We start from the raw sequence: 24,143 nt of genomic DNA, 5'->3' as shown, positions 1-24,143 counted from the left end.
GTTAACAGCATGGAGAAACTGGCTTGGTCTATGTTAAGTAGGAGTTTCAGAGCTTTTAATATGTGAGTCCTGTGAGTTTGTAAAAGGATCCCAAACAACAATTTTGGGAAATACCAATCTATACCATGCTGGGTTGATAGGACCATCTATACTATACAAGAATCTTCACAGATTTAAGTTAAGTTTCTTCTTTTTAAACTGCCATTAAGGGCATGCAGGGAAGGTGAAATTTTGTTTTCATGTCCATATATACCGTATGGTTTATTTTGGCAACTAATACATGAATTTGTTCTTGGCTGCTTTGAGTGCCCGTGAAACACAGCACTCCTTTCCAGTGGAGGCACCCCAAATTCCTTCCAGTTACCCAGTCAGTACTCAGTATTCATGGTTCTCTCCATCAAGCCCATGTGTGGCTCCTTGTGTAAACTTCAAGACAAATTATCAGGCCCCCTGTCCCCACTACATAACTATGTATAACTGTATATATAGGGAGAGAGTTACATAACTCTCTCTCTGTGTGTGTGTGTGTGTGTGTGTGTGTGTGTGTAAAGAGAGGGGATATAGTTGTATATTTACATATGTGGACCAGTCAGTAGCCATAGTAGTTTTAACATTGTCGCATTGTGCTGGCCCCAGCCATCACAGTCCTGTCCCAGCAGTGGAGTAGGTCCACAGGGAACCCTGGTTCCACCCTCAGGGAGGAACTCTATCCACCTGCTCGTGTAGCAGTGGACATTGGAGAAGGCCCTAAAAGTCCTTTTAGGGCCGTACAGCTTATGTAACCTGCTTCCTGCTGATGAAAGTTGGAGGATAAGAGGCAGGGGTGACTTTTGCAGGCCAGGCTCGTGGCTCTTTCACTGTACAGTACCTTCACAAATTTAGTAGGCTTCTGGCCTATCCTGACCAGTTCCATGTGCTGGTAATCACAGTGAAAGTTCTCACCTAGATAGTTTTGAAACCTAAAAACTTTGACTTGTATTTATTGGATGCTCTGTCCCTCCCCTGATTTCTCTATTGCTGATGGTTACCTTGAGATAGGTGGAAAAGATAGGCTAGTATGAAGACAGTATCCTTAATCTGATTTTGCTGGTGGGCTAGTTCCCATTGTCTGACAGAGAATCCTGGGGAATATTTTATTTATTATTATTTATTATTTTTATTTTTTTGAGACAGGGTCTCACTCTGTCATCCAGGCTGAGTGCAGTGGTGTGATCATGGCTCACTGCAGCCTCGAGTTCTCAGGCTCAAGCGATCCTCCCACCTGAGCCTCAGCCTGGGACTACAGGCATGCACCACTACACCTGGCTAATTTTTTGTATTTTTGTAAAGATTAGGTTTTGCCCTGTTGCCCAGGCTGGTCTCCAGCTTCTGAGCTCAAGCAATATACCCGCCTCGGCCTCTCAAAGTGTCAGGATTACAGGTGTGAGCCACTGCATCTGGCCCTGGGAAAGATTTTAGACACAGCCTTTTCTGCTAAGCCTGCTGTTTACCGTATAGCTGATTTAAATTGGTTCCACAAATAGTTGTCATCTCAACTCTGCGATGCCACAAATTCCTGGATTTGGGCAGCATCATTTGCAGGCCACAGTTAAAAAAAAAAAAAAAAAAAATTCCCTTAGCAGAGCCCATTAAAGCCCTTACCTGCCTTTATTTCTATCTGCAGAATGGCCAGCCCTTGCCTGAACTCCCCTTTTTATTGTAGCAAGGGGTAGTCAACAAGCACTCATGTTCTGAGTTCTCCCAACCATTTGTCTCAAGCTACAAATTTGGTTGGCCAGGGGTCTGCCTCCCATGCTATCAGAGGCAACAAATTTTTGCATGCCATAAAAAGCATGCTGATGCCACATGTTTTAGATGCTGTTTTGGTACAGAATACCAACTTTTCTGTTAAAATATAGGTTTGGCTGCTGTTAGCAGAGTTTCAAAATAAAGTGCTTAAAGGTTGATAGTAATGGAACCCTTCCTTTCCTATCCTGAGTGTGGGCAGTCCAGGGCTGATGTGTGGCTCCATTATGGAGAGGTACCCATGCCCCTGTTCTTCTGTTGCACAGCCTTCCTTGGAGCGTTGCTCTCATCTAGGTCTGGGGTGGCTGCCCACCACCTTACCATCATGCCAGTCAACATGCCAGCAGGGGGAGAAAGATTGAGGAAGGCATACCTTTCTCAGAGTTTGAACATACCCATTGCACTCATGTCCCATTAATCAAAACTTAGCCAAGCTCACCTCTAGCAGCAAGGAGTGCTGCGAAATATCAGTCTTATTCTGGGTGTCATCTGTCAAGCTAAACATTGGGGATTTGACAAACTAAATGAAACGGAGAATTGATGTTGGGGAACAACCAATAGTTTATACTATCCTAAGCATTCCTTCCAAATTTGGTGAAAATCACTGTCATTTTCAAGTGGTAGTGTTACAGAGAGAAGACAGAACTTAATTTTATATGGGCAACTAGATTTTTGGAAGAGACCTTGGCTGTCAGTTATTCCAACCCCACATTAGAAAGGAACCAAGGCACAAACATTGCCATTGTGTGAGAGTCTTAAACTACTTTATTGAGATATAATTCACATACCATATAATTTACCCACTTAAAGTGAATCATTCAATATTTTTTTAGTATATTCACAGAACTGTACAACCATCACCACAGTCTAACTTTAGAATATTTCCATGATCCTAAAAGAAAACCCTTACATTAGCAGCCAATCTCCTTCGCTTCCCTACCCCTTCAGCCTTAAGCAGCCATTAGTCTATTTTCAGTCTCTACGTTTGCGTGGGTAGATTTTACATGGACCAAACGTCCAGTTTCGGTGGCCCGGCAGGAGAAATTACATTTACCAAGTGAAAGCACAGGAGCATGAGAAGCAAAGTAAGGGCTGTGTTAGGAGCAGCGGAATTAGTATCCCATGCTTCTATGTGCCTTGTCCTGAGCATCGGAGAGTTAAAGATGTCCTCATTCGCCAGGAGCCGCCAGTTGAATGGGGAAGATTGACACATACAAAACCAGACAGTAACCATTAGGTGTTATAAAAGCTAACACAAAAGGAAAAAGAGATGGCCGTGGGAGCTCAGGGCCAGACTGGGATGGACGAGTGTGCCTGGGATGGGTGGTATGCCTGACGAAGGTGTCCTGCAGGAGATGAGTGTGTCTTTCTCGGCAGACTCTCTGTCCACAGCAGACCAGGCTGTCAAAAAAAGGACGCGACATTTCTCCAGGAGAATAGCTTCTTCATTTTCATGAGGGTAAGCAATCAGATTTCTTTTTTTATAAATATATTTGAACTTATATATCCAAATTAGTATCGTACCCTGCCAAATCGCCGCTCTGGGAACCGCGCGTGCACTCCAGTGATGCGTCTAGTGCTGAAAGCATTTGAAACTCCTCTAGGGAATTATCTTTCAGCCAGTCGGTTTATGGGTCACCTAGGAAAACCAGTCACATTATTTTATAGTCATGCCTCATTTTTCACCTAAAGTGATGTAACAAGATTTGATCACCCACTTTATTCATTAGACATGGCTCCAGCCAATTTTTGTCTTTTTCCAAAGTTCAAATCTACTCTCAAAGGATGCAATTTGTCATGACTGAGGACTTTCAAAGAAAGTGCCACAGACAGTAAAAACAGTTCCCCACTAAAAGAGTTAGAGAGATGTCAGCATTGTTTGAATAAATATGTTGTTTCCCAAGGTGATTGTTTTGAAGGAGATAATGCTAATTGAGATGAATTTACTCTGGCATAACTGTTTAAAGGGAGTTACTGTATTTTATACTGTTCAAGCACGTTGACCTGTAGAGAGGAGCTTAGGAGACAGTTCTTGCCGAGGCAGAGTCCAGCATTCTGCTTTCTGCAGCCTACCGCAGTGGTCTGGGGTTACAGTTCTCCTCCATTTTGGTAAACATTTAAACCTGCTTTGGTGAGGCATTTAGGAGCTGTACAAAATGGGAAGGTTTGTTAAAATACAAACAGACAAAATGGCCAAATACCCAGCCCAGACTGAGGAAGAGTATCCTGTCAGCTCTAGACCACAGAACCTGAAACCCAAATGCTAAGCCAGTGCCCACCTCGAGTCTGTGAAATTGTCCCCTGACTTCAGAGGCCAGAAAATGGATCTGGGATGGCATAACTGGGTGGGGACAGGGAAAGGCCTTTTGATTTAGCAATAAAACTATTAGGTTACACCACCTCCATGGGGACTTTGAAAAATGTGTTCTGTGGAACAAGACGAAGTGCATTTTAAAGGAAGATTTGGAAATGAAGCAAAAGGGAAATAAGTGTAGAAAACTCAGATGGAATCAGGGATAAGATTGGCACCTGTCATGAAAGCCCAGCTTCCTCTCTGGGCTGGGCCACACAGTTCACTCCAACTGCTTTGTGTTCAAATCCATGTCCATGAGAAAATCACTTATCCCACAGTTCGCCATAGATAGCTCCTCCATATGTAGATGTGGTATTCAAAAGAATAATCATAATATCTGCCTTGAAGGATTCTTGTGAGGATGAAATAAAATTTGCGAAGCACTTATTGTAGGGTCTGACCTTGTAAGTGGTTAGTAAAGAGAAGATTCTGATGATTCTACGATTATTGTGATTATTGCAAATACTGAGGCCATTGGAGGGCAGAGGGAGGAGACAAGAAGATGGGCCTAGGGAGGGTCTTTGTGCCTCCTCCCACCCTCACTTTTTGGCTGTCCTATCCTGCCTCTGTCCACACATTATCCCTTGGACTTTATCTGTCAGGCAGAGGTTCACAGTTGCTGTAAATCTCAGCCACAGGCCCACTGATCTGAGACCTTCACCTGGTTTGAGTCACAAGCTAGCAGTGGCTAGCTAAGGATGGATATTTCAGGATGGATCTGTGGAATGGTTACTGGGCCCAGGCCAATGTCTTGCTGCAGATGGGAAGCTGCAAGAAATGTATGCTGACATTTCTGGAAACCTCCTGGGACATGTGGATATGTTCATTTGACAAGCATTGTGAAACACTCTTTGTGTGCCAGGCACTGCGCACAGTGGTTGTGGATATAGGATGAGTAAGACAAAGTCCTTGTGCTTAGGGTGCTCATGCTGGTGAGACAGACACTCCATGGGTAGTTACAACAACATGGTGTGAATGCTAGAACAGACAGTCCCTGACTTACCATGGAATGATGAATAACAGTTGTTCAACTTTACAGTGGTATAGAAGTGATACACATTCAGTAGAAACCATACTTCGGATTTTGGATTTTGATCTTGTCTCAGGCTAGCAAAATGCAAGATGATATTCTAGGAGCAGGCCGCACCTCCCAGTCCACCATGTGGTCCTGAGGGTAAACGACCAGTAATGTACAATACAGGGTACTGTATTTAATAAATTACATGAGATCTTCCAACATTTTATTATAAATTAGGCTTTGTGTTCAATGATCTTCCCTAACTATTGGCTAAGGTAAGTGTTGTGGGCACATTTCAGGTAGGCTAGGCTAGGCCATGATGTTTGGTAGGTTAGATGGATCAGATACATTTTTGACTGATGGTATTTTCAACTTACAGTGGGTTCCAAATGGAAGTCAGGCCACTTGGTGGCTACCTAATTTTACCACGTAACTTCAGTTCATAGTAGTGGCTTGCAAGTGAAGACTTTGAGACTTTGCTTCAAATCTCAGTTTCATAATTAACTGTACAATATCATGTATTCTGCTTAACTTATCTAAAACTGTTTTCTCACCAGTAAAGGGGGATTAATTCCAATATCTGCTATATCGGAGAATTTTATGAGGATTGAATGAAATAATGTACATACAAAGGTTTTGTGAACTCTAAGGTGCAACTCAAATATAAATTATTTGGTTGTTTTTAAAACTCCACTATTGCTTCAGGAAACTCACCCCACTGGGCTAATTCAAGCCTCTTGCCAAAAACAAATCTCTACACACAGTTTTGTCTAGTTCCCTCGAAGTCCGAAACTCAGACATGCTAAAGAATAATAAAAAAAAAATTACAGGCATTATGCCATTTTGAGACTCTTACTAGAATATCAAAATTACATCTTTTATGGTAAAATTTATGTTAAAAGTATATATAATCTTTGATGTGAGATCTGAGTTTGATTCCTGGACATGCTAGTTATTAGCTGTTTAATCTTGGGCAAATTGCTTGAGCCGCTTCTTTACTCATTTGTGAAATTAAAATAATATGTTGAGGGGTTTTGATGGGAAATACAGACACTTTAAACTTCTTGCAAAAGGTTTCCCAGCTATTACCCCCTCATTTTAACTTCTCTTCTTCCCCGATTTGCCAATGACCTGTCAAGATGCTCTACACCTGTTAGCTTATAAATTTCAGAACAGAAATGTCTTTCTTACAGAGAGTGTTTCATGCACAGAGCCTTGGGGGAGGGAGAACTTGTTCTATATAACTTTAGGTTTTCAGTAATATGTCATCAGCCTGATACTCACTTTTCTCAAAAGAACAAAGCAACCAGCCCCAAAGTAAGCAAAATTGATCCTGAGTGGCTTAAGTACTGGTTACGGTGTTTGGTGTTTGTACGCCAGGTCTACCCCTTATGGTTTTAGGATAGTGGTTCTGGTAAATAGTTGGTTGGGTACACTTGCTCCAGAAACCTCCCTGAATAAGATTTGATGGGGGTACTTTCCATCCCTGAAACATTTACTGAGCATTTCCTTATTGCTCAATACAGTGCTGTGTATTTGGGGCATGCAGCAGTGCGTAAAACAGTCTCAGCAAGTGGGCATTTCAATATAGTATGAGAAGTGCCTCGTTAGGGTGTATTGAGGGCCCTACGGAGGGGAACACGCAGGGGTGGTCAGAGGAAGCTTCCCAGGGGAGATGTGTTTAAACCAAGTCCTGAAGGATGATGAAGAGGAGGCCAGGAAAAAGTGCAGACACGGGGGTATGAAGAAGACATTCTATGTAGAGGGAGCAGCACTTGCAAAACAAGGAGGTCCTTGTAGAAAGTAAAACCACAGCCTTAGACTGTAAAGCAGGACTCATCCTAACTCCAGCATTGCAGGAAGGGAAGAGGGAGGCCGCCAGTGACTCAGCTGCCATCACACAGGTCCTTAACCCCTAAGGCTTTCTTTTATATACAGGCCAACCTAGGCCCAGTCTGGGAATTATCCTAAGGCCCAGCCTGGGTATTCTCTTATGGCCCAGCCTGGGAATTCTCTTATGGCCCTGAGGGAAGGGAGGATCTTGGAGACAGGATCAAAAACCTAAAAAGCTATCTGTAGGCCGGGCAGGATGGCTGGCACCTGTAATCCCAGCACTTTGGGAGGCCAAGGCAGGCAGATCACGAGGTCAAGGGATCAAGACCATCCTGGGCAACATGGTGAAACCCCGTCTCTATTAAAAATACAAAAATTAGCTGGGCGTGGTAGCACATGCCTGTAGTCCCAGCTACTCGGGAGGCTGAGGCAAGAGAATCGCTTGAACCAGGGGAGTTGGAGGTTGCAGTGAGCCGAGATCACACCACTGCATTCCAGCCTGGCAACAGAGTGAGACTCCGTCTCAAAAAAAAAAAAAAAAAAAGAAAAGAAAATGCTATTTGTAAGGAGGATTGGGTTGAAGTATTTGCCCAGTAGCATATTAAGGCTGTCAGGAGCTGGGCATGGTAGCTCATGCCTGGCCTGTAATCCTAGCACTTTGAGAAGCCAAGGTGGGTGGATCACTTTAGGTCAGAAGTTCCTGACCAGCCTGGCCAACATGGTGAAACCCCATCTCTACTAAAAATACAAAAATCAGCCAGGCATGGTGGTGCGTGCCTGTAATCCCAGCTACTTGGGAGGCTGAGGTAGCAGCACTGTTTGAACCTGGGAGGCGAAGGTTGCAGTGAACCGAGATCGCGCCATTGCACTCCAGCCTGGGGAACAAGAGTGAAACTCTGTGTCCAAAAAAAAAAAAAAAAAAAAAGGCTCTATCAGTTTGCTTTGACTCTTATCTTTCTTTAACCAGCAGGTTACGTGACACGTAACACCATCTGTGTGTGACCTCCTCTCTTCACTGGGGCAAGCCTTCTAACTTGGGTCAACTGGCCTGAACCCATATGTAGAATGATTGATGTTCACTAAGTTAAATTATACATTTACAGATGCAAAAAAAAAAAAATTAGACATACAGTGTGGTTGTGTTGTATCCTACTGCTCTAATATTAGGAAAGAGGCTGGGATGCTAGGTCAGCTATGACCCTCTTTTCCTTTTGTTTGCATTGGTCTCTATTTCTCTCTTACTCTCACCACTTTTCTACCTCATGTTGAGTAGCGCCATGAAGATCCCTCCTTCATCACTCTGCCTGCAGATATCCTGGGAAGCAATGTAAGCTTTCAGCCTCAACCACGCAGACTAACCAGCTCTACTTCCTTCACTACTGCAGTTTCTAGTTCTGTTCCTAATTGCTGCACAAGACTTTGTGCTATTGAAACTACTTGGAATGCCAGTTCCCAGGCGGAGTGCCCTCTGTTGCAGACACCTTGTGCTTTGGGAATTTGTCTGTGATTAGGGGAGTAATTTTCTATTTGAGGTTGGTCTCAGGGAGGGAAACCACTCCTGACTACTGCCTGAAAACGCGCCTCCGTGCTCAGAAACAGTAATTACAGGGGTCCTTTGATGCTCTCACTTAAATATTTTAGTTACTCACACATTTATTGACTATATGTGCCCAACCCCATTCCAGGTACTGAGGTTAAAAATGAGTGAGATGCAGTCTCTCTCTCTCCACACCACTGAGCAGAGGAGGAAGCTTGTTTGTACTTATGGAGCCATGGCCCATGCAGGGTTACTTAGTGCTAGAAACCAAACACTCTGAAGCAAAGAAAAAGTGTAGGGGGTTGGGGGGCAGGGTAGGGGAATAGTCTACCCAGAGTGCCTGTCACTCAGAGCAGCCGCTCTGCTGCAAACGGAGTTGGCCTATTATTATTGTTATTATTATTTTTTTGTAGCACTTAGCAGTTTCCTAGGGCTGCCATCTGCCATAACAAACTGTGCGGCTTAAAACAATGGATATTTATTCTCTTGCACTTCTGGCAGCTTAGAAGTCTGGAATCGAGGTGACAGCAGGACCATGCTCCCTCTGAAGGCTCTAGGGAAGAATCTTTCCTTGCCTCTTCCTACCTTCTGGTGGTGGCTAGCGACCCTTGGTGCAGTGTAACTTCAATCTCTACCTCTGTCTTCACATGGCATTCTTCCCTATGTATCTCTTCTGTCTCTGTCTCCAAATTTCCCTCTCCTGAACCCTGTCATTGGATTTAGGGCCACCCTAATCCAGTATGCTCTCACTGTAACTTGATTACATCTACAAAGACCCTATTTCCAAGTAAGGTCACATCCCCAGGTACCTGGGGTGAGGACTTCAATATATCTTTTTTTTTTTTTTTTTTTTTTTTTTGAGGGGGTGGGAGTAGTGCACTATTCAACCATGACATCTATGCTCTCTCCACCAAATGCAGGTGGGTTTTGTACAGGCACCAAAGCACATATACTTTGCACTTGGGCAATAACCCTTTGGGAGTCACTTGGGATCTATTTCCTCTTAATTTTCTTCAAGTTTAAACAAATTTGATCATCCAAAGGAGCCATACATAGCCCGATGATGAGAAACATGAGCTTTGGCATTAAAACTGGTATTGAAGCCTGCCTTTCCAATTTATTGTGAGTCCTTGAGCAACTCATGTAACTTCTCTAATCCTCAGTTTCCTTATCGGTAAAATGGGAATAGTGAGAATCCTACACCACTGAGTTGTTATTAAGCCTGCATGGAAACCTACATGCAATGATATTCACTGTGCTGAGCGCTTTACATGATCTCATATAATCTTTCCAACAACTCTTAATTGATTGGTATTTAGACGCCTGTTTTACAGATGCAGAAATAGAAGCTAAGTGATTTGCCCAAGATCTCCAAGATACTGAAGAGTATCAAGAGTTGGAATTTGAACCTGGATTTCCACTGTGCTCTATTCCTCAAGACCCTTTTAATAGTTATCTAGCACTATAGTCTAGGGGTTCCTAAACTTTTTAAGTGAAAGTCCAACTTTTTATATCCCTAAAGCCTAGCTCTCACTGAAGCCTTGATTGGGGCCAAGAGCCTTGCTGCTGCCCCCACGAGCCACCGTCCATCTCAGGAATTCCCACAGATGTCCACATTTACCCACATGCTGTTTTAAAAGCTTTTGTTTATTATTTACTGTTCACCTGGCTGCATATTACATTACGTGGAAAGGTAGCATGATAGTTACGTGTCTGTGCTCTGGAGACAGACTGTGTATGAGCTGGTGTCTTCTTAGAGCAAGCCTTCTCACTTGGGTTGGCCGAATCAAATCTATATGTAAAATGAACAATATACAGTTCACTAAATCAAAGCCCATCTCCACAGTCTACCTGACCTTGGACAGATGACGTAATCTCTGTATCCCCCATTTTCCTTATCCCTAGGATAAGTGCTGAGAGTAATAAGCCCCTATACAGTTGTTGTGAAGATTAAATAAGTTAATGCTTGTAATGCACTTGAAACATGACCCAGCACATTGTGGCCTACTGAATTTATCTTCTACTATATACAGCAACCTTTGAGCAAGCATCATTGTCCTTACTATTTTACAAATAAAGAAACTGAGGCCAGAAAGGCCATATACCACTAGAAGGTTTGAGCAAAGCCAGGATTCAGACTCAGGCCTGTTTGACTCCAGAGCCCAGTGGTTAGAGCAGGAACTGTACTTGATTCATCTTTAAATCCTCCTGCTACCTGTCCCATTCCCCCAGTGCCTGGACCATGGGGGATGTTTAATCAGTATTTATCTCACAGATAAACCCATTGCATCTGTGCCCTCCTACCTGGGCTTACCTGCTTTCGAGATCAGCGGATGTGTTAGAAGGAGGTGATCAGTCCTTATCAATACCTCTTTCTGTTTTTAGTAGTTTGGATAACATTTATTGAGTGGCTACTATATGGCCAGGCATTGTGGTAAGCATTTCACACATACTTTTCCTCATTTACTTTCAGAACCTTTTAAAGGAGGCTTCACTCTCTCCATTTTATAGAAACTCTGGCTTACAGGGACCCCATAGAAAAGGATGTTCCCTCTTTGTGGTCACCTTCATTCATGTCCTTTACAGCTGGACGTCCAATTTTGGCCAGACCATATAATTGAAAATGATCTTAGTAATGAGACAGACAGAAAATAACCTCACCATTTCTCTCCTCCTCTTCTTCTTCTTCTTTTTTTTGGAGACGGAGTCTCGCTCTGTCGCCCAGGCTGGAGTGCAGTGGCCGGATCTCAGCTCACTGCAAGCTCCGCCTCCCGGGTATACACCATTCTCCTGCCTCAGCCTCCTGAGAAGCTGGGACTACAGGCGCCCGCCACCTCGCCCGGCTAGTTTTTTGTATTTTTTAGTAGAGACGGGGTTTCACCGTGTTAGCTAGGATGGTCTCGATCTCCTGACCTTGTGATCCGCCCGTCTCGGCCTCCCAAAGTGCTGGGATTACAGGCTTGAGCCACCGCGCCCGGCCTTTTTTTTTTTTTTGAGACCCAACCTTACTCTGTCGCCCAGGCTGGAGTGTAATGGCGCAATCTCGACTCACTGCAATTTCCGCCTCTGGGGTTCAAGTGATTCTCCTGCCTCAGCCTCCCGAGTAGCTGGGATTACAGGCCCTGCCACCACACCCGGCTAATTTTGTATTTTTAGTAGAGACGGGGTTTTGTCTCAAGGCAGATCACTTGAGGTCAGGAGTTCTCTCCTCTTCTTAAAAGCCCCAGAGTCCCACCATATTTTAATTATTTGATGGAGGGCCAACCACTGCCTGCCACAAAACTTAAAGGGGCACAATTTCCCTTGTGATCTTGGTGAAGGGAGCCCCTAGAGTTGTGCAAGGCAGCTTTGGGCAGAGGTGAGTGAAGCAGGCACTGCTTCAACCCCTTATGAGGCTGCTGGCAATCTTGCTTGTTTTTCCGTTTTCCACCACAAGAGGGAAACATACGACCATGAATGATTTGAAAATAAAGCGATTCCTTAACTGATTCTTTTTTTTTTTTTTTGAGACGGAGTCTAACTGATTCTCTTTTTACCACAGAATTTTAATAATTGTGCTCCTGGTAAGCTAGAATGGGGAGAGTTCTTCTGTTAGCGCCAAGTGAATATTCTTAAGGGATTGAAATTCAGATTGTCTTAAGAATTCTCCAAAAAGGAAATAAAAGAGACATAGAAAAATGTTACATGAACCATATAAATGGCTGTTTTTATAGGTCAAAATGGTTGAATATGGGTCATTTCTGATAAAACAGGAGACTTCTTCACATGTGCTTTACTTATGAAAAGGGGTTCCTAAGCCTTGCGCATCTTCAAATTGAGGAGGTTGTTTTCAGATGTAACCACATGGGTTCAGAATGGCAATTGTGCAGATGGGGAATGCCTTCCATGGCTTCTCTTTGCCCTCTGAGTGCTCATAGCTCTCTTGCAGGCTTCCAGATGAGTACTTTTTCCTCCATTTTAAAATGATTTGTTGACTTATCTGTCTCTCCTTCTGCACCAAAAGTTTCCTGGCAGCTTGAGTCTTCCTGAGGTGTACAGTGCTTGGTGAAATGAATACAACACATCGGTTTATATAGGAAATGTTGGGTAGATGCATGGGTGAACAGATGGACAGCCAACTGATGCATGCTAAAGGTTGTACACTCTCTGAGGAAGCTGTTTTGTTTGTTTTTATTTCCAAATCTACTTCAGGAGTCTTTGTGTACATGGGATTCTGTAGAGCTCTAAGCCATCTGGCCCTTGTAATTCTTCTGACCTTGTACCTTCTTCCAATTTTAACGTATTTTCTCCTTTTCTTTAGAGAACATTTCCTAACTCTACTAAAACGCACACAGCCAATGGCCCATCCCAATAGCTGGGTGTGAAACACACCTGCATGTTTTCAGATTCAGAGTAGTGCTAAAGGCTAATGCCTATGCAGGGCTCACAGAGCACTGGAACCAGCTGGTGCTAAGCTCTTTACATTTGTAAACACTTGTCTCTTTATACAGCAAATCTATGCAGTAGCTACTACTTTCAATCCCTGTTTCAAAGGTGAGAAAATAGAGGCACGAGGAGCCTATGTCCCTTGCCCACGGTCCCCTAGTCAGAAAATGGTACTCGGCCTCTCTGCTGGCTGTGGACTGAGGGAGCTCAAAGGTGAAGGGGAGGAAGTGTTCTCTCTTCCTTTTCTTGCCTGTACGGGACAGCAGGTAAGGCCTGGCTCACAGCTGGCAAACAGGACCCAGGACCCAGCTGGCAAACAGGACCCAGGTTTTTAAACATTTACGGAGCCCTGGTCAGCCCTGTAAAGAGATGTAAGTGGCTATAAGTAACAGAAGCCCAGTTAGGGTTCAGTCAGCCCTCGTGAAGCCTGACGTGCAAAGACTGCACACAGAGAGAGGGGCGTCTCCTGCAGCCCTGAGACACAGGCAGTGGGGCAGATGGACTTCAAGACCCTGAGACACATTTTGGGAGACCAGGCGGGCAGATCACTTGAGGTGAGGAGTTCGAGACCAGCCTGTCCAACACAGTGAAAGCCTGTCTCTACTAAAAATTAGCAGGGCATGGTGGCACATACCTGTAATCCCAGCTACTCAGGAGGCTGAGGCATGAGAATTGCTTGAACTTGGAAGGCAGAGGTTGCAGAGATTGCACGACTGCACTCCAGCCTGGGTGACAGAGTGACTCTGCCTCCAAAAAAAATAAATAAATAAAAGACCCTGAAACAAGAGGAACCCAGGCAGCGTCTCCTGTTGATCTCAGCACATCTGTTTCATTTTCTTCTCTCTCTGCTGACCCATTTGTCAATGGAAGTTAGGTTTCTCACTGTGTTATTATTATTTTTTTACAAACTCATTTAATCAAGTATCTATGAATATTTCAAATTTTTAAGTCAAATATTTGTTTTCTTTTAAAATTCCTTGTCTAATAAGGAAAACTTTTCAAGTATTCAAGTTGTTCTCATGTAGTCAAATAATAACAGCAGATCCTTGTACAGGGCATATATAGCAGCTCTGGTTTCAGAACTATCTGTAAATTACTTCATTCAAACATGACTACAACAAGTAAAATAGAGCTGCTACCATTATCTCCATCTTGGCAGATGAGGAAATGGAAGCACAAAGAGGTTAAGTAACTTTTTCAAGATCATATTACTAGTAACTGGTGGAATAAGGGTTCAGACCCTGTCTCTTTGGCCTTAGAGTCTATTCCCTCAAGTACTACAGTATACTGTCTGCATCTAATGACTTAAAGTTATAAATATAATACAGTCCAAGTTTTCTGGAATGTTCCACTAATGTTTATAATTTTGATAAAATTCTTCTAATACCTCCTTAAACTTGAAATCCTGTCTAAATAAGTAACACCACCTGCACATTATGAACTGGACCCACACGGCTAATCTTTAGATAAACTCATATCCCACATTTCTTAAATGTATTTCAAATACCAAATATACCTAGTTTTCCCCCACTTATTCCAAAATTATTAATACTATGTTTATTTTATTATTTGTATCCTATGTGATATACTTCATCATCTGTACACTTAATTTTAAGAGAGTATGTTTTAAAATGCCAACTTAAAAAACCATTCTCTCACCTGAAGTGATGAGGGGTTACCTTTCCAGTTGAATTGGGGTGACACCAGCTGGGTGAGGTGTGGCTTGGCCAAGGGTCTGGATGTGGAGGCACCGAGTCCAGAATAGTAGCGCCAAAAGGAAGTCTCCAGTGGCTTGTGTTCCCAGCCCCTGTTCCCCGATTCTCAGGTCTGATGAATCTGCAAGCCCTACCTATGTGAGAAGATTCATCTAACCTATTTTTTGCTTGATTCTATTTCGAATTCTTTTCTGATTCTTCCCGTATATCGGATCCACAACTCTTAGAGATGTATGAGTGATCCAGAGTCGGATCCTGCATAGCTGTCACGGACTCTCACATATTGTCAGGCTAGTAGCAGTTCTGTGGATATTCTCATGACTCAACTGTTCTTGGCCCACAGCTCATAAGTTTACCTGTCTTTCTGGTTCAAGGGCTAACCTAATCTGACTAGTACACTTTTGAGTCCCAATTCTAGATTCCAAGGAGAGAAAACATGAGTGGTCCAGCTTTAGTCAGGTATCTACCCCTTTTGCTCATGGCCTGGAGTCAGGGTCCTGGAGTAGAGACATGGCCCCAGGCCTTCACTCTTATGGAATAGTTGGGGGACAGTTCTCAGAGAAGGGAGGGGATGAGTAGAAAGCACAGTATGGAAAAAGGGTCAGAAGAAAGAGGTTGTTCAAGGAGTATCTTCACGGTAGGAGAGAGGAAAAAAGAAATCAGTGCTCCAACTGGGCCAAGAACTCAAAGTTGAAGTTGTATGTAGAAAGCTGGCAGAGGAATGGTGCTGGACGAGATCACATTGACTGGGACCCTCAAAGCCAACCCAGCTAAGGATGGAACCCTTTTTGCAAGCCTTGGTTAATCTTTTTCCGGTCTTCCTTCTCCAAGCTATTCAAGGCACCACTGCCAGCCAGTCAACTTTCCAAAAACATATTGGTTTATATTCTTTTTGCTTGAAAATTTCCATAGCTCTACAGCACTTACAAAATAAAGTTTAGTACAGTTCACAAGGCTCCATAGACTTGCCCCAACTATTTCTCCAGTCTCATACCTCTCACTGCAACCTCTTGAGAGCCACAACTCTGTAAATACACCTTCAGGATAGCACCAAGGCCACCACGCTGTGATGGCTCCTTTCTGATGTGAACTTTATGAGGACAGAGGCCCATCCCCCTTTGTTTCTATCTCCAACCCCACTCAGAACGTGGAAAAAAAAATTTTGTATCTTTACATCATTTTCCAGTTCATAAAGGCTTTCCTAGACATTCAGTGAGGCAATCTTCACAAAACCCTTGGGAGAGAGGTATGATTTCATGAGGAAATTGAGGCCCAGAGGGACGAGGGGCTGGCAATGATTTACCTTATACCAGGCTCGGTATTGGGTGTTTTCACATGTGACTTGTTTTCAATTTTCCGAACAACCTTCAGAGCTATCCCCATTTTATAGGCTCAGATGAGTTAAGTAACTTGCTGTAGATTGTACCTCTCATACATTTTACAGTGAAAGATTTGAGCCCTAGTTGTGTCTGGCCGCTGAACCTGTGCCCTTTCCATTAGAATGCAGTACCTTACCTGGGGCTGAGCATTTACTACCTGCTTAGTTACTGGTAGCTGGAGAAATGAATGACTGTTTTTCACTCTTGGGGACAAATTTCAAGCCGTCTGTAACAGGCACCTGCAGCTATCACAACCATAGGGCCTTGAGCTGGGGGTCTGATTAACCCTGCTGCTTTAAGCCAAATTTCTGCCTTTCTTTCTAGTGCTTATGCCTGGAAATAGGTTTATCAGGTCCATCCCTTATGCCCACTCCTGGGACATTTGCTAAAAAAGAACTCAGTGTGAAGAGGTGAACCCATTCAGGCCAGCCCTCCTATGGGGCCTGGGACATCATTATTAACTGTCCATTAAATATTTTTTAGAGAAACATAGAAAAGAAAGAGTGAATAAAGGATTGGTAAGTCTACGGTTTCTGCTGTGTTCTACTGGGAAGGTATCACTGCTGATGCGAATGGGAGCTGGAGTCTTTGTGAGGCTGGGAGCGAAGGGGTTCATAACTCTGCCATTGTGAAATTGATTGGGCCCAAGACCAGTATGAAAGTTCCTTGTCTGAAGGGAGTAATCCTTAAATCCCCCATATGGTTTAAATGTAATTTGTGTCATTGTGAAGGAGTACTGGCAATGCAGGCGAATTCATTAGGCCAAATTGGGTTCGCTATGCTCGACAGTAACGTTTCTGAAGATGAAGTTCAACCTTTGCTGGAGAGCTGAAACAAATGAGTTTCTTAATAGCTGCCCCACTTAGTCTGAGTGTCTTAGGAAGCTTAATGTTTTTAATGTCTCTTCTTTTTTACTATACTTCACAGTCCATCTAACATTGCTGCTTCTGGTAATATTTTTATATGGGGTTGAATTCTGTAGTGTTCATAAAATTATGATCAGGCCCATTTTTAGAATAGAAGCTTTTCTAGGGCAAGGATTATGTCCTTTTGGTGTAGTATTGCATATTGACAAACACCATGCCTGGCATGTGTCATTGCTTAAAATGTTGCTCTCATAGTTCTGCCTTCAGAAAGAACTTCACTGAGAGACTGGCAGGCTGCCAGCAGAGACCATGCTGGAGTGTGGTATATTATGTGGGCAGAGAGGCTTTGGTATGGGATGTGGGAACATCCTTGTGCCCAAGTACCCCCAAATTTACCCTGGGATTTCAAGATCTCATTAAGAAAACTACCAATTACGTGGTTGGTTGCTCTGTTATTCCAAAGAAAAGATTATTGGAGTGATATTTCATAAATCTGGATCTATTATCGAATATGTCAAGACACACATGCCAGCCTAATTTACAAGCCCATATAAAACCAGAGAAAACTTGGCACAGAACTTACAAAATAGGAATTTAGAAAATCATTTATAGTAGAAAAACAGTGGTTATGTAAACTGTTAATAAAGCATGCTTGCTTTTTCAATTAATTTCTAAAGAATTTGACTTTTTAAAACAAATTAAGAGCCCAAAATAAGCTATAAAAAGTAGTTGTCTTTTGCCTGACAGGTTTTCAACGTAATAAATGTGTTTTGTGAATTGTGTTAATGTTATGTCTCGAGGTATTTCCTGCACATGGGCCAGGCCCATTTGTCATTTGAAGGGGGCCAGGCTCCCTTGCCAGTGGCCTACTTTCCACTCGTGAGCCCATTATTCCTGCTGGTCTTCTGCAGAGCAGCCTTGGAACACAGGCGCATTCTTGACAGAGGGCAGTTGGCAGCTACCAGTGCATGTCTACTTTCAGATGCTGCTTGACAAGTTAGTATAAAAAGACTCAGATTTTGTTGCTCAAGGGATGATTCACTTTTCCCTTGAAAACCTTAATTCCTCAGTGCATGCATGGTCTGTTGTCCAGGCTGGAGTGCAATGGCACCATCTTGGCTCACTGCAACCTCAGCCTCCGAGGTTCAAGCAGTTCTCCTGCCTCAGCCTCCTAAGTAGCTGGGACTACAGGTGCACGCCACCACGCCTGGCTAATTTTTGTATTTTTAGTGGAGACAGGGTTTTACCATGTTGAACAGACTGGTCTCGAACTCCTGACTTCAGGTGATCTGCCCACTTTGGCCTCCCAAAGTGCTGGGATTACAGGTGTGAGCCACCATGGCTGGCTGAGAACACACATGTTTGTATTTAAATAGATCGGTAATAAAATCTTGGGGATTAAATGGAATTGGATATGAAATTTACTTAGGTAAAATGTTTTTAAACATCCTAGACTCTTCAGATACAAAGGACTTAAACTGCTTCCCTAAAAACATTTTGTTAAAAGTCAAGTACACTTAAAACTGAAAAAATTTTAAAAATCTTATGTTCATATTTTTCTAAATAATAACTTGATCCAAACCTGTGCGCTCAGAAAAACATATATATATATATTTTTCCGTGTTTTGCTTACATTTTTAAGGACTTGGTGCATCCTCATGCCTGCTTTTTTGTATATTCAAAGGAATGACCAAGCTGTTGGTTATTCAGGGCAACTTTGGAGGTATCTGTTTTTCTAGAACTGAACACTATTTTGTTAAATCTTTGGTCGCCAATGAATAAATCTGTTAGATGATTTTTTTCCTGATAGATTGCATGTGTGAAGTAAAAAAAATTTCTTAGGTATCAAAATGACAGTGATGTAAGAAAACCAGGGGTAACTTGAGCTCCCTCACTTCCATTTTAAGATTGACCTTTAGCTTGCTAGGTGGCATGGAGCAACTCTAGCTGCAGATGGCCTTCTCAGAGATGAATGCCCAGAGAGGCTCTGGTTTAAGGGGTGGCAGGAGCAGTGAGAGCCACACCAGGGTGTCTTGTTCACAAACCTGCTTCGTGGGACTGCTTTTGCCCTCTTTGCCTGGGCTCTGATTGTAGAGCCTGGCAGCCACCTGGTGTTTACAACTGAAGTCGGCTGCATGCAGCACTCCTTGGAGCTATCTCTACCCTAACGGGGAAATGAGACAAAAATAATTGAAGGGTATTTGGCTTGGTTAAGTGGGCAGAAGTATCCTCATCAAAACAACTTTGAAGACCTGCTTTGTGTGTGGGTGCGAGTGGGTGTGTGGCCCTTAACTTGTTCACAAGGGACAACAACAAGGAATTAACCAAGCTTTCTCATTGAGAGTGATCGTCCAGGCAAACCCTCTATTTTAGTTACTCATACGACACTGTTGCAGCTTCAGGTTGGACAGACCTGTTTTGGAGTCCCTTGACTGCTTTCTGGACACCCTCACTGAGCCAGTCGGTGGAAGTGAAGGATGAGTGATTTTGAAGAATGGATTTCTGGGACGTATAAAAAAATGGAAGAAGGTCCTCTCCCTTTGTTGACTTTTGCTACAGCTCCCTACCACGATCAGAAACCAGGAACAAGTGGATTACGGAAGAAAACCTATTATTTTGAGGAAAAGCCATGCTATCTGGAGAATTTCATTCAGAGTATATTCTTTTCCATAGACCTAAAAGATCGCCAGGGATCATCACTGGTGGTTGGTGGAGATGGGCGGTATTTTAATAAATCAGCAATAGAAACGATAGTGCAGATGGCAGCTGCCAATGGGGTGGGTATATGATAAGTATTGTTATGTTTCTGGCTCTCCAAATAACCTCTTAATTTTACAGAAGTATACAAATGTACAAGGATTTATATGTGGTATACACTTCAATTCTACTAACATCCGGTTAAGTTTCATTGTAACTTTAGTGATTGTATGTTGTGAAAATACTTGAGAAATTACATTAACCACACCGGGATACAGGAATGTTAAGTTCAGCTTCTTAGGTATTATGCTCTGTTCTATTGCTCGACAAAGTACCTGTTGCTTTTTAGACGTTTAAAGCACACTGCCGGTCTTAAGCTGTTTTATCTACATTCTAACTAGCTTCAAGGGGCACCCTGTCCTATGTAAGAGGGCTCTACTGAATGGTGGAGAGAAGAGGATTTTGTTTTCTTTCAATGGCTTTCTTGTTGAAGTTCAGTCACTTGTCAAACAGGAAAACAAAAGCCAGGGCATGCTGTTGTTTATGGATCCTGGTAGTCATGCAGAAATGCTAGGAGGAGGTTGGAAAATGTTAGGTGTGAGCCTTTCGAGAGGACCTGTTACAGGGGCACCTGCTTATAATGACCTTGGACACAAAGAAGCCCTGTGCATGGTGAATTTGTGCAGCAGGGTAGAGATAATAACTCCTGTAAGACTATAGTATGAGGAGGCTCTGCTAAACCTCTGCATCATGGAAAACCGTGTTGGCTGGATTAAGCAAATGAGAAGGAATATTGTACCAGAAAGCATTGATCTTGATAATCTAACAGTTCGCACAGCCCACTGGTTTACAGGAAGGTGGGCATCAGAACATTGATGTTTTTTGCTCTGCAAATTCCTCTCAGGGACCAAAAATATATTTTTAGTGTTTTAGATAATGATTAGCAATTAGTTGGAGCACATAGTCCTTCAGTACCTGCAAATTTTAAAATCTGTTGTATTTCTTCTCTGGAAGAGATTCTGATTCTGACAAGATAAAATTTAGTATTGCAACTACATGTGTTAGACATTCATTTTCAGTGTATTTTCAAAATACGCTGAGCAGGTGTGTTTGCGAAAGCCAAATTAAAACAAAGCAAAACAAAATAAAATGTACCACCACACGAAATTTAAGTGTTTGTAGATCCTATTGTTTATAATGAGAGTTTTCCTGATACTCAGTTTCAGAATCTGAATGCCTCTCATGTAAAAGTTGCTGATAAAGCACTCAAATATGAAATTATTATGAAGCATACACATTTTTAAGATAAAATGTGACATGCCATAAATTTTTTCTTTGAGGAGAGCTGCAAAGGGAATGGTATTAAGATGCTTTTAATCTTTGGAGAGGGAACGAATGGAACATTATTTCTCCGCATATATCTAGACTGTTGAGTGGATCTGGTACCCTGTCCCCTTTGCTGTGATATATTTGGCTCCATTTCATTTTTGTGTGGAGCTGAAGGATGTGGAAGAGGTGGTAGGAATGTGTAATTCAGGCAGACTCTACAGACTTTCTCAGATTTGCCCTCTGAAGGTTTACTAAATAATACATTTAAATGATAATAATTGACTAAATATGGTAGCTGCCTATTTGTTAGAGCTGTTGGCAGCCCAAGAATATTTTCAAGTCTTTTCAAGGTAAGCTTAGAGGTGAGAGCCACCTTATTAAAGATAGCACTGCATTTAAAACAGTCATGCTAACCAACTGAATTGCTTAAAACATTAGTGGACTGATAAAGCACTTCAATCTGATGCACTTTAAACCTATGAAATTCTAAAGGGTTTGATTTCTTCTCTGTCTAACATATCCTACATTCTGACTGTTTTAACATGCCTTTGATTGTGGGTAGGGCTGCAGGGAGGAAATCTAAAGGAAGGATAATTATTGCCACAGATTTTGACAAAAGTTAATGCTCCTTTCTTATCTTCATTAATAGCCACTGTGCCCATAAGCTGATTCTTGGAGGGCTTTTCAGCCCACTGAGCTAAATGGAGATCATTTTATTTTTTTCCCTTTACCATACTTTATCTGGTGCATTTATGGGTTATAAGTTTCTCTTCATTTTTATTTATATAGAGCTCTCTGCTTTTGAAGGACATTTTATTGCACAAAATAAGATATTGATGGGCCCCTTTTAGAATATTGATATCTCATTCAGTCCCCAGAGCTCTCAACCGAGAGGTAAGTTTAGAGGTAAGAGCAGTACCCATGTGCATGATTACAGGACAAAGAAAATGGAACTTGGTTTTTAATGAAACCTAAGAAAATACCAAGCCCTGTTTTCAGTTAAAAGGAATATTTAAAGTTTACTCCTTGCTGTGTTTGACTATTAGATGTTTGGGGAACAACGAAGTACCCGTTTTGGCGGGGAGGCATGAGTTTTAAGGAAGGGAGTCGTGGGAAAGGAAGGCAGGCAGGGGAGGCCATTTGAGAATGGACTCTTAGTGCCTGGCTGAGGGAGTTATCTCTACCTTGGGGGCCAGGAAAGGTAAAATATACATAACATCAGATTTACCATTTTAACCATTTTCAGTGTATGGTTCAGTGGCATTAATTACATTCACAATGTTGTACAACCATCACCACTATCCATCTCCAGAACCTTTTTAAAAAAATCATCCCATACAGAAACTCTGTACCTGTTACACAATCATTTCCCATTCCCACTCCCGCCAGCCTCTGGTAACCTCTGTACTACTTTCTGTCTCGATGAATTTGCCTATTCTACTTCCCTCATAGAAGCAGAATCAGACAATCCTTGTCCTTTTGCATCTGGCTTATTTCACTTAGCATAATGTTTTCAAGCCTTGTCCAGGCTGTAGAATGTGTCAGAATTTTATTCCCTTTTTTTTTTTTTAGTTAAAAAATATTTATCCTTATGATCTGGCAGTCACATGAGAAAAAAAAAAGAAAAGAAAAAAAATTATCCTATATATGTCCTTCCAGTCACATCCATACCTATAGATTGCAATGTCATCTTAGAGTACAGTGACAAATTCTTTAAAAAGTTTTAATTGTGGTAAAAACACATAATAAAATTTACCATCTTAACCATTTTTAGGTGTATGCTTCAGTAATGTTAACGAAACATTGTTGTTCAACATATCTCTAGAAATTTTTCATCTTGCCAAACTGAAAGTCTATGTTCATTGAACAATTCCCCATCCTTCCCTCTTCTGAGCCGCTGGCAACCACCATTGTACTTTGTGTTTCTATGGTGTTGACTTCTTTAAATACCTCATGTAAGTGGAATCATATAGCATTTGTCTTTTGTGACAAATGTGAGCAAGTGTGGGAACAGATCAAAAGTGCCATGGGATGTAGAAAGCACTCTGTAGCTCCATAACAATCATCAGTATTGATTCCACACTATCTGCGGGTTCCTACAGTCTAAAAAGCAGCCTAATGACAGCATCCACCCTGGTGATTACCATTTCCTGGGGAAGGCAGGATATAACCAATATATTAGGGGAGCTACAACAAAAATTGTCCAGAGATCAACATATGAGAGCCAAGAGGTAACTGAAGTGAACCAGCTGCTTCTTGGGAGGTGGTTGGTAGTGGAGTGGTTGACAGTTTTCAATTTGTATTTTTTTTTTTTTTTTTTTTTTGAGACGGAGTCTTGCTCTGTCGCCCAGGCTGGAGTGCAGTGGCCGGATCTTAGCTCACTGCAAGCTCCGCCTCCCGGGTTCACGCCATTCTCCTGCCTCAGCCTCCTGAGTAGCTGGAACTACAGGCGCCCACCACCTCGCCCAGCTAGTTTTTTGTATTTTTTTAGTAGAGACGGGATTTCACCGTGTTATTAGCCAGGATGGTCTCGATCTCCTGACCTCGTGATCCGCCCGTCTCGGCCTCCCAAAGTGCTGGGATTACAGGCTTGAGCCACCGCGCCCGGCTCAATTTGTCTTTTGTGAGAAATGCTGTATGACAAATTTCACTTAGCATAATGTCCTCAAGGTTCATCCATCTTGTGGCATATGGCAGGACCCCCCCCCCACACACACACTTTTAAGGCTGAATAATATTCCACTTTATGTATACACAACATTTTGTTTATCCGTTCACCTCATGGTAGACGTTAGCGTTCTTTCCACCCTTTGACTTTTGTGAGTAATACTGCTATGAACATTGGTGTTTAAGCATCTGTCTACGTCCTGCTTTCAATTCTTCAGGTGTATACCTAGAAGTAGAATTTCTGGGAAGGTTTTGGGGTCAGGAAAGGGACACAGCATTATGGCTTAGAAAGATGAACTAGATGGGTTTGAGTAGGTCAGATGGATCCAGCCAGGGTCGAGCAAGAGAGACTCATGTGGGAGAGAGGCAGGGGAGATTGAGTTAGGAGCTGTTGCAGTGGTCCAGGCATCTTTAAGGGAAGGAGAGTAATAGAGCAGTGTCTCCCCTGTATCCGATTGAGAGCAATATTCCTGAGGGTGATTCCCAAGAAAGAGCCTGATCTGGAAGGGGAGTTCTTCCACCAGATGTACTTCTTCTTG

At 42.5% G+C, this 24,143-nt stretch overlaps 1 protein-coding gene across 4 annotated transcripts in view; it reads left to right on the top strand.

Annotated features, from left to right (window-relative positions):
• PGM1 (phosphoglucomutase 1) overlaps positions 1-24,143 on the top strand; it is a 66,118-nt gene that overhangs the window by 9,176 nt on the left and 32,799 nt on the right. The window contains exon 1 of one of the 4 annotated variants that reach the window (XM_015140604.3): positions 18,837-19,688. Within the exon in view, the coding sequence (XP_014996090.2) occupies positions 19,389-19,688 (300 nt within the window). The 5' untranslated portion in view covers positions 18,837-19,388. 4 annotated transcript variants of the gene reach the window in all.

Source organism: Macaca mulatta, chromosome 1, assembly GCF_049350105.2.
Source record: "Macaca mulatta isolate MMU2019108-1 chromosome 1, T2T-MMU8v2.0, whole genome shotgun sequence".
Taxonomy (NCBI): Eukaryota; Metazoa; Chordata; class Mammalia; order Primates; family Cercopithecidae; genus Macaca; species Macaca mulatta.
The sequence above is the reverse complement of the archived record's forward strand: the minus strand, read 5'-3'. Positions and strand labels throughout refer to the sequence as shown.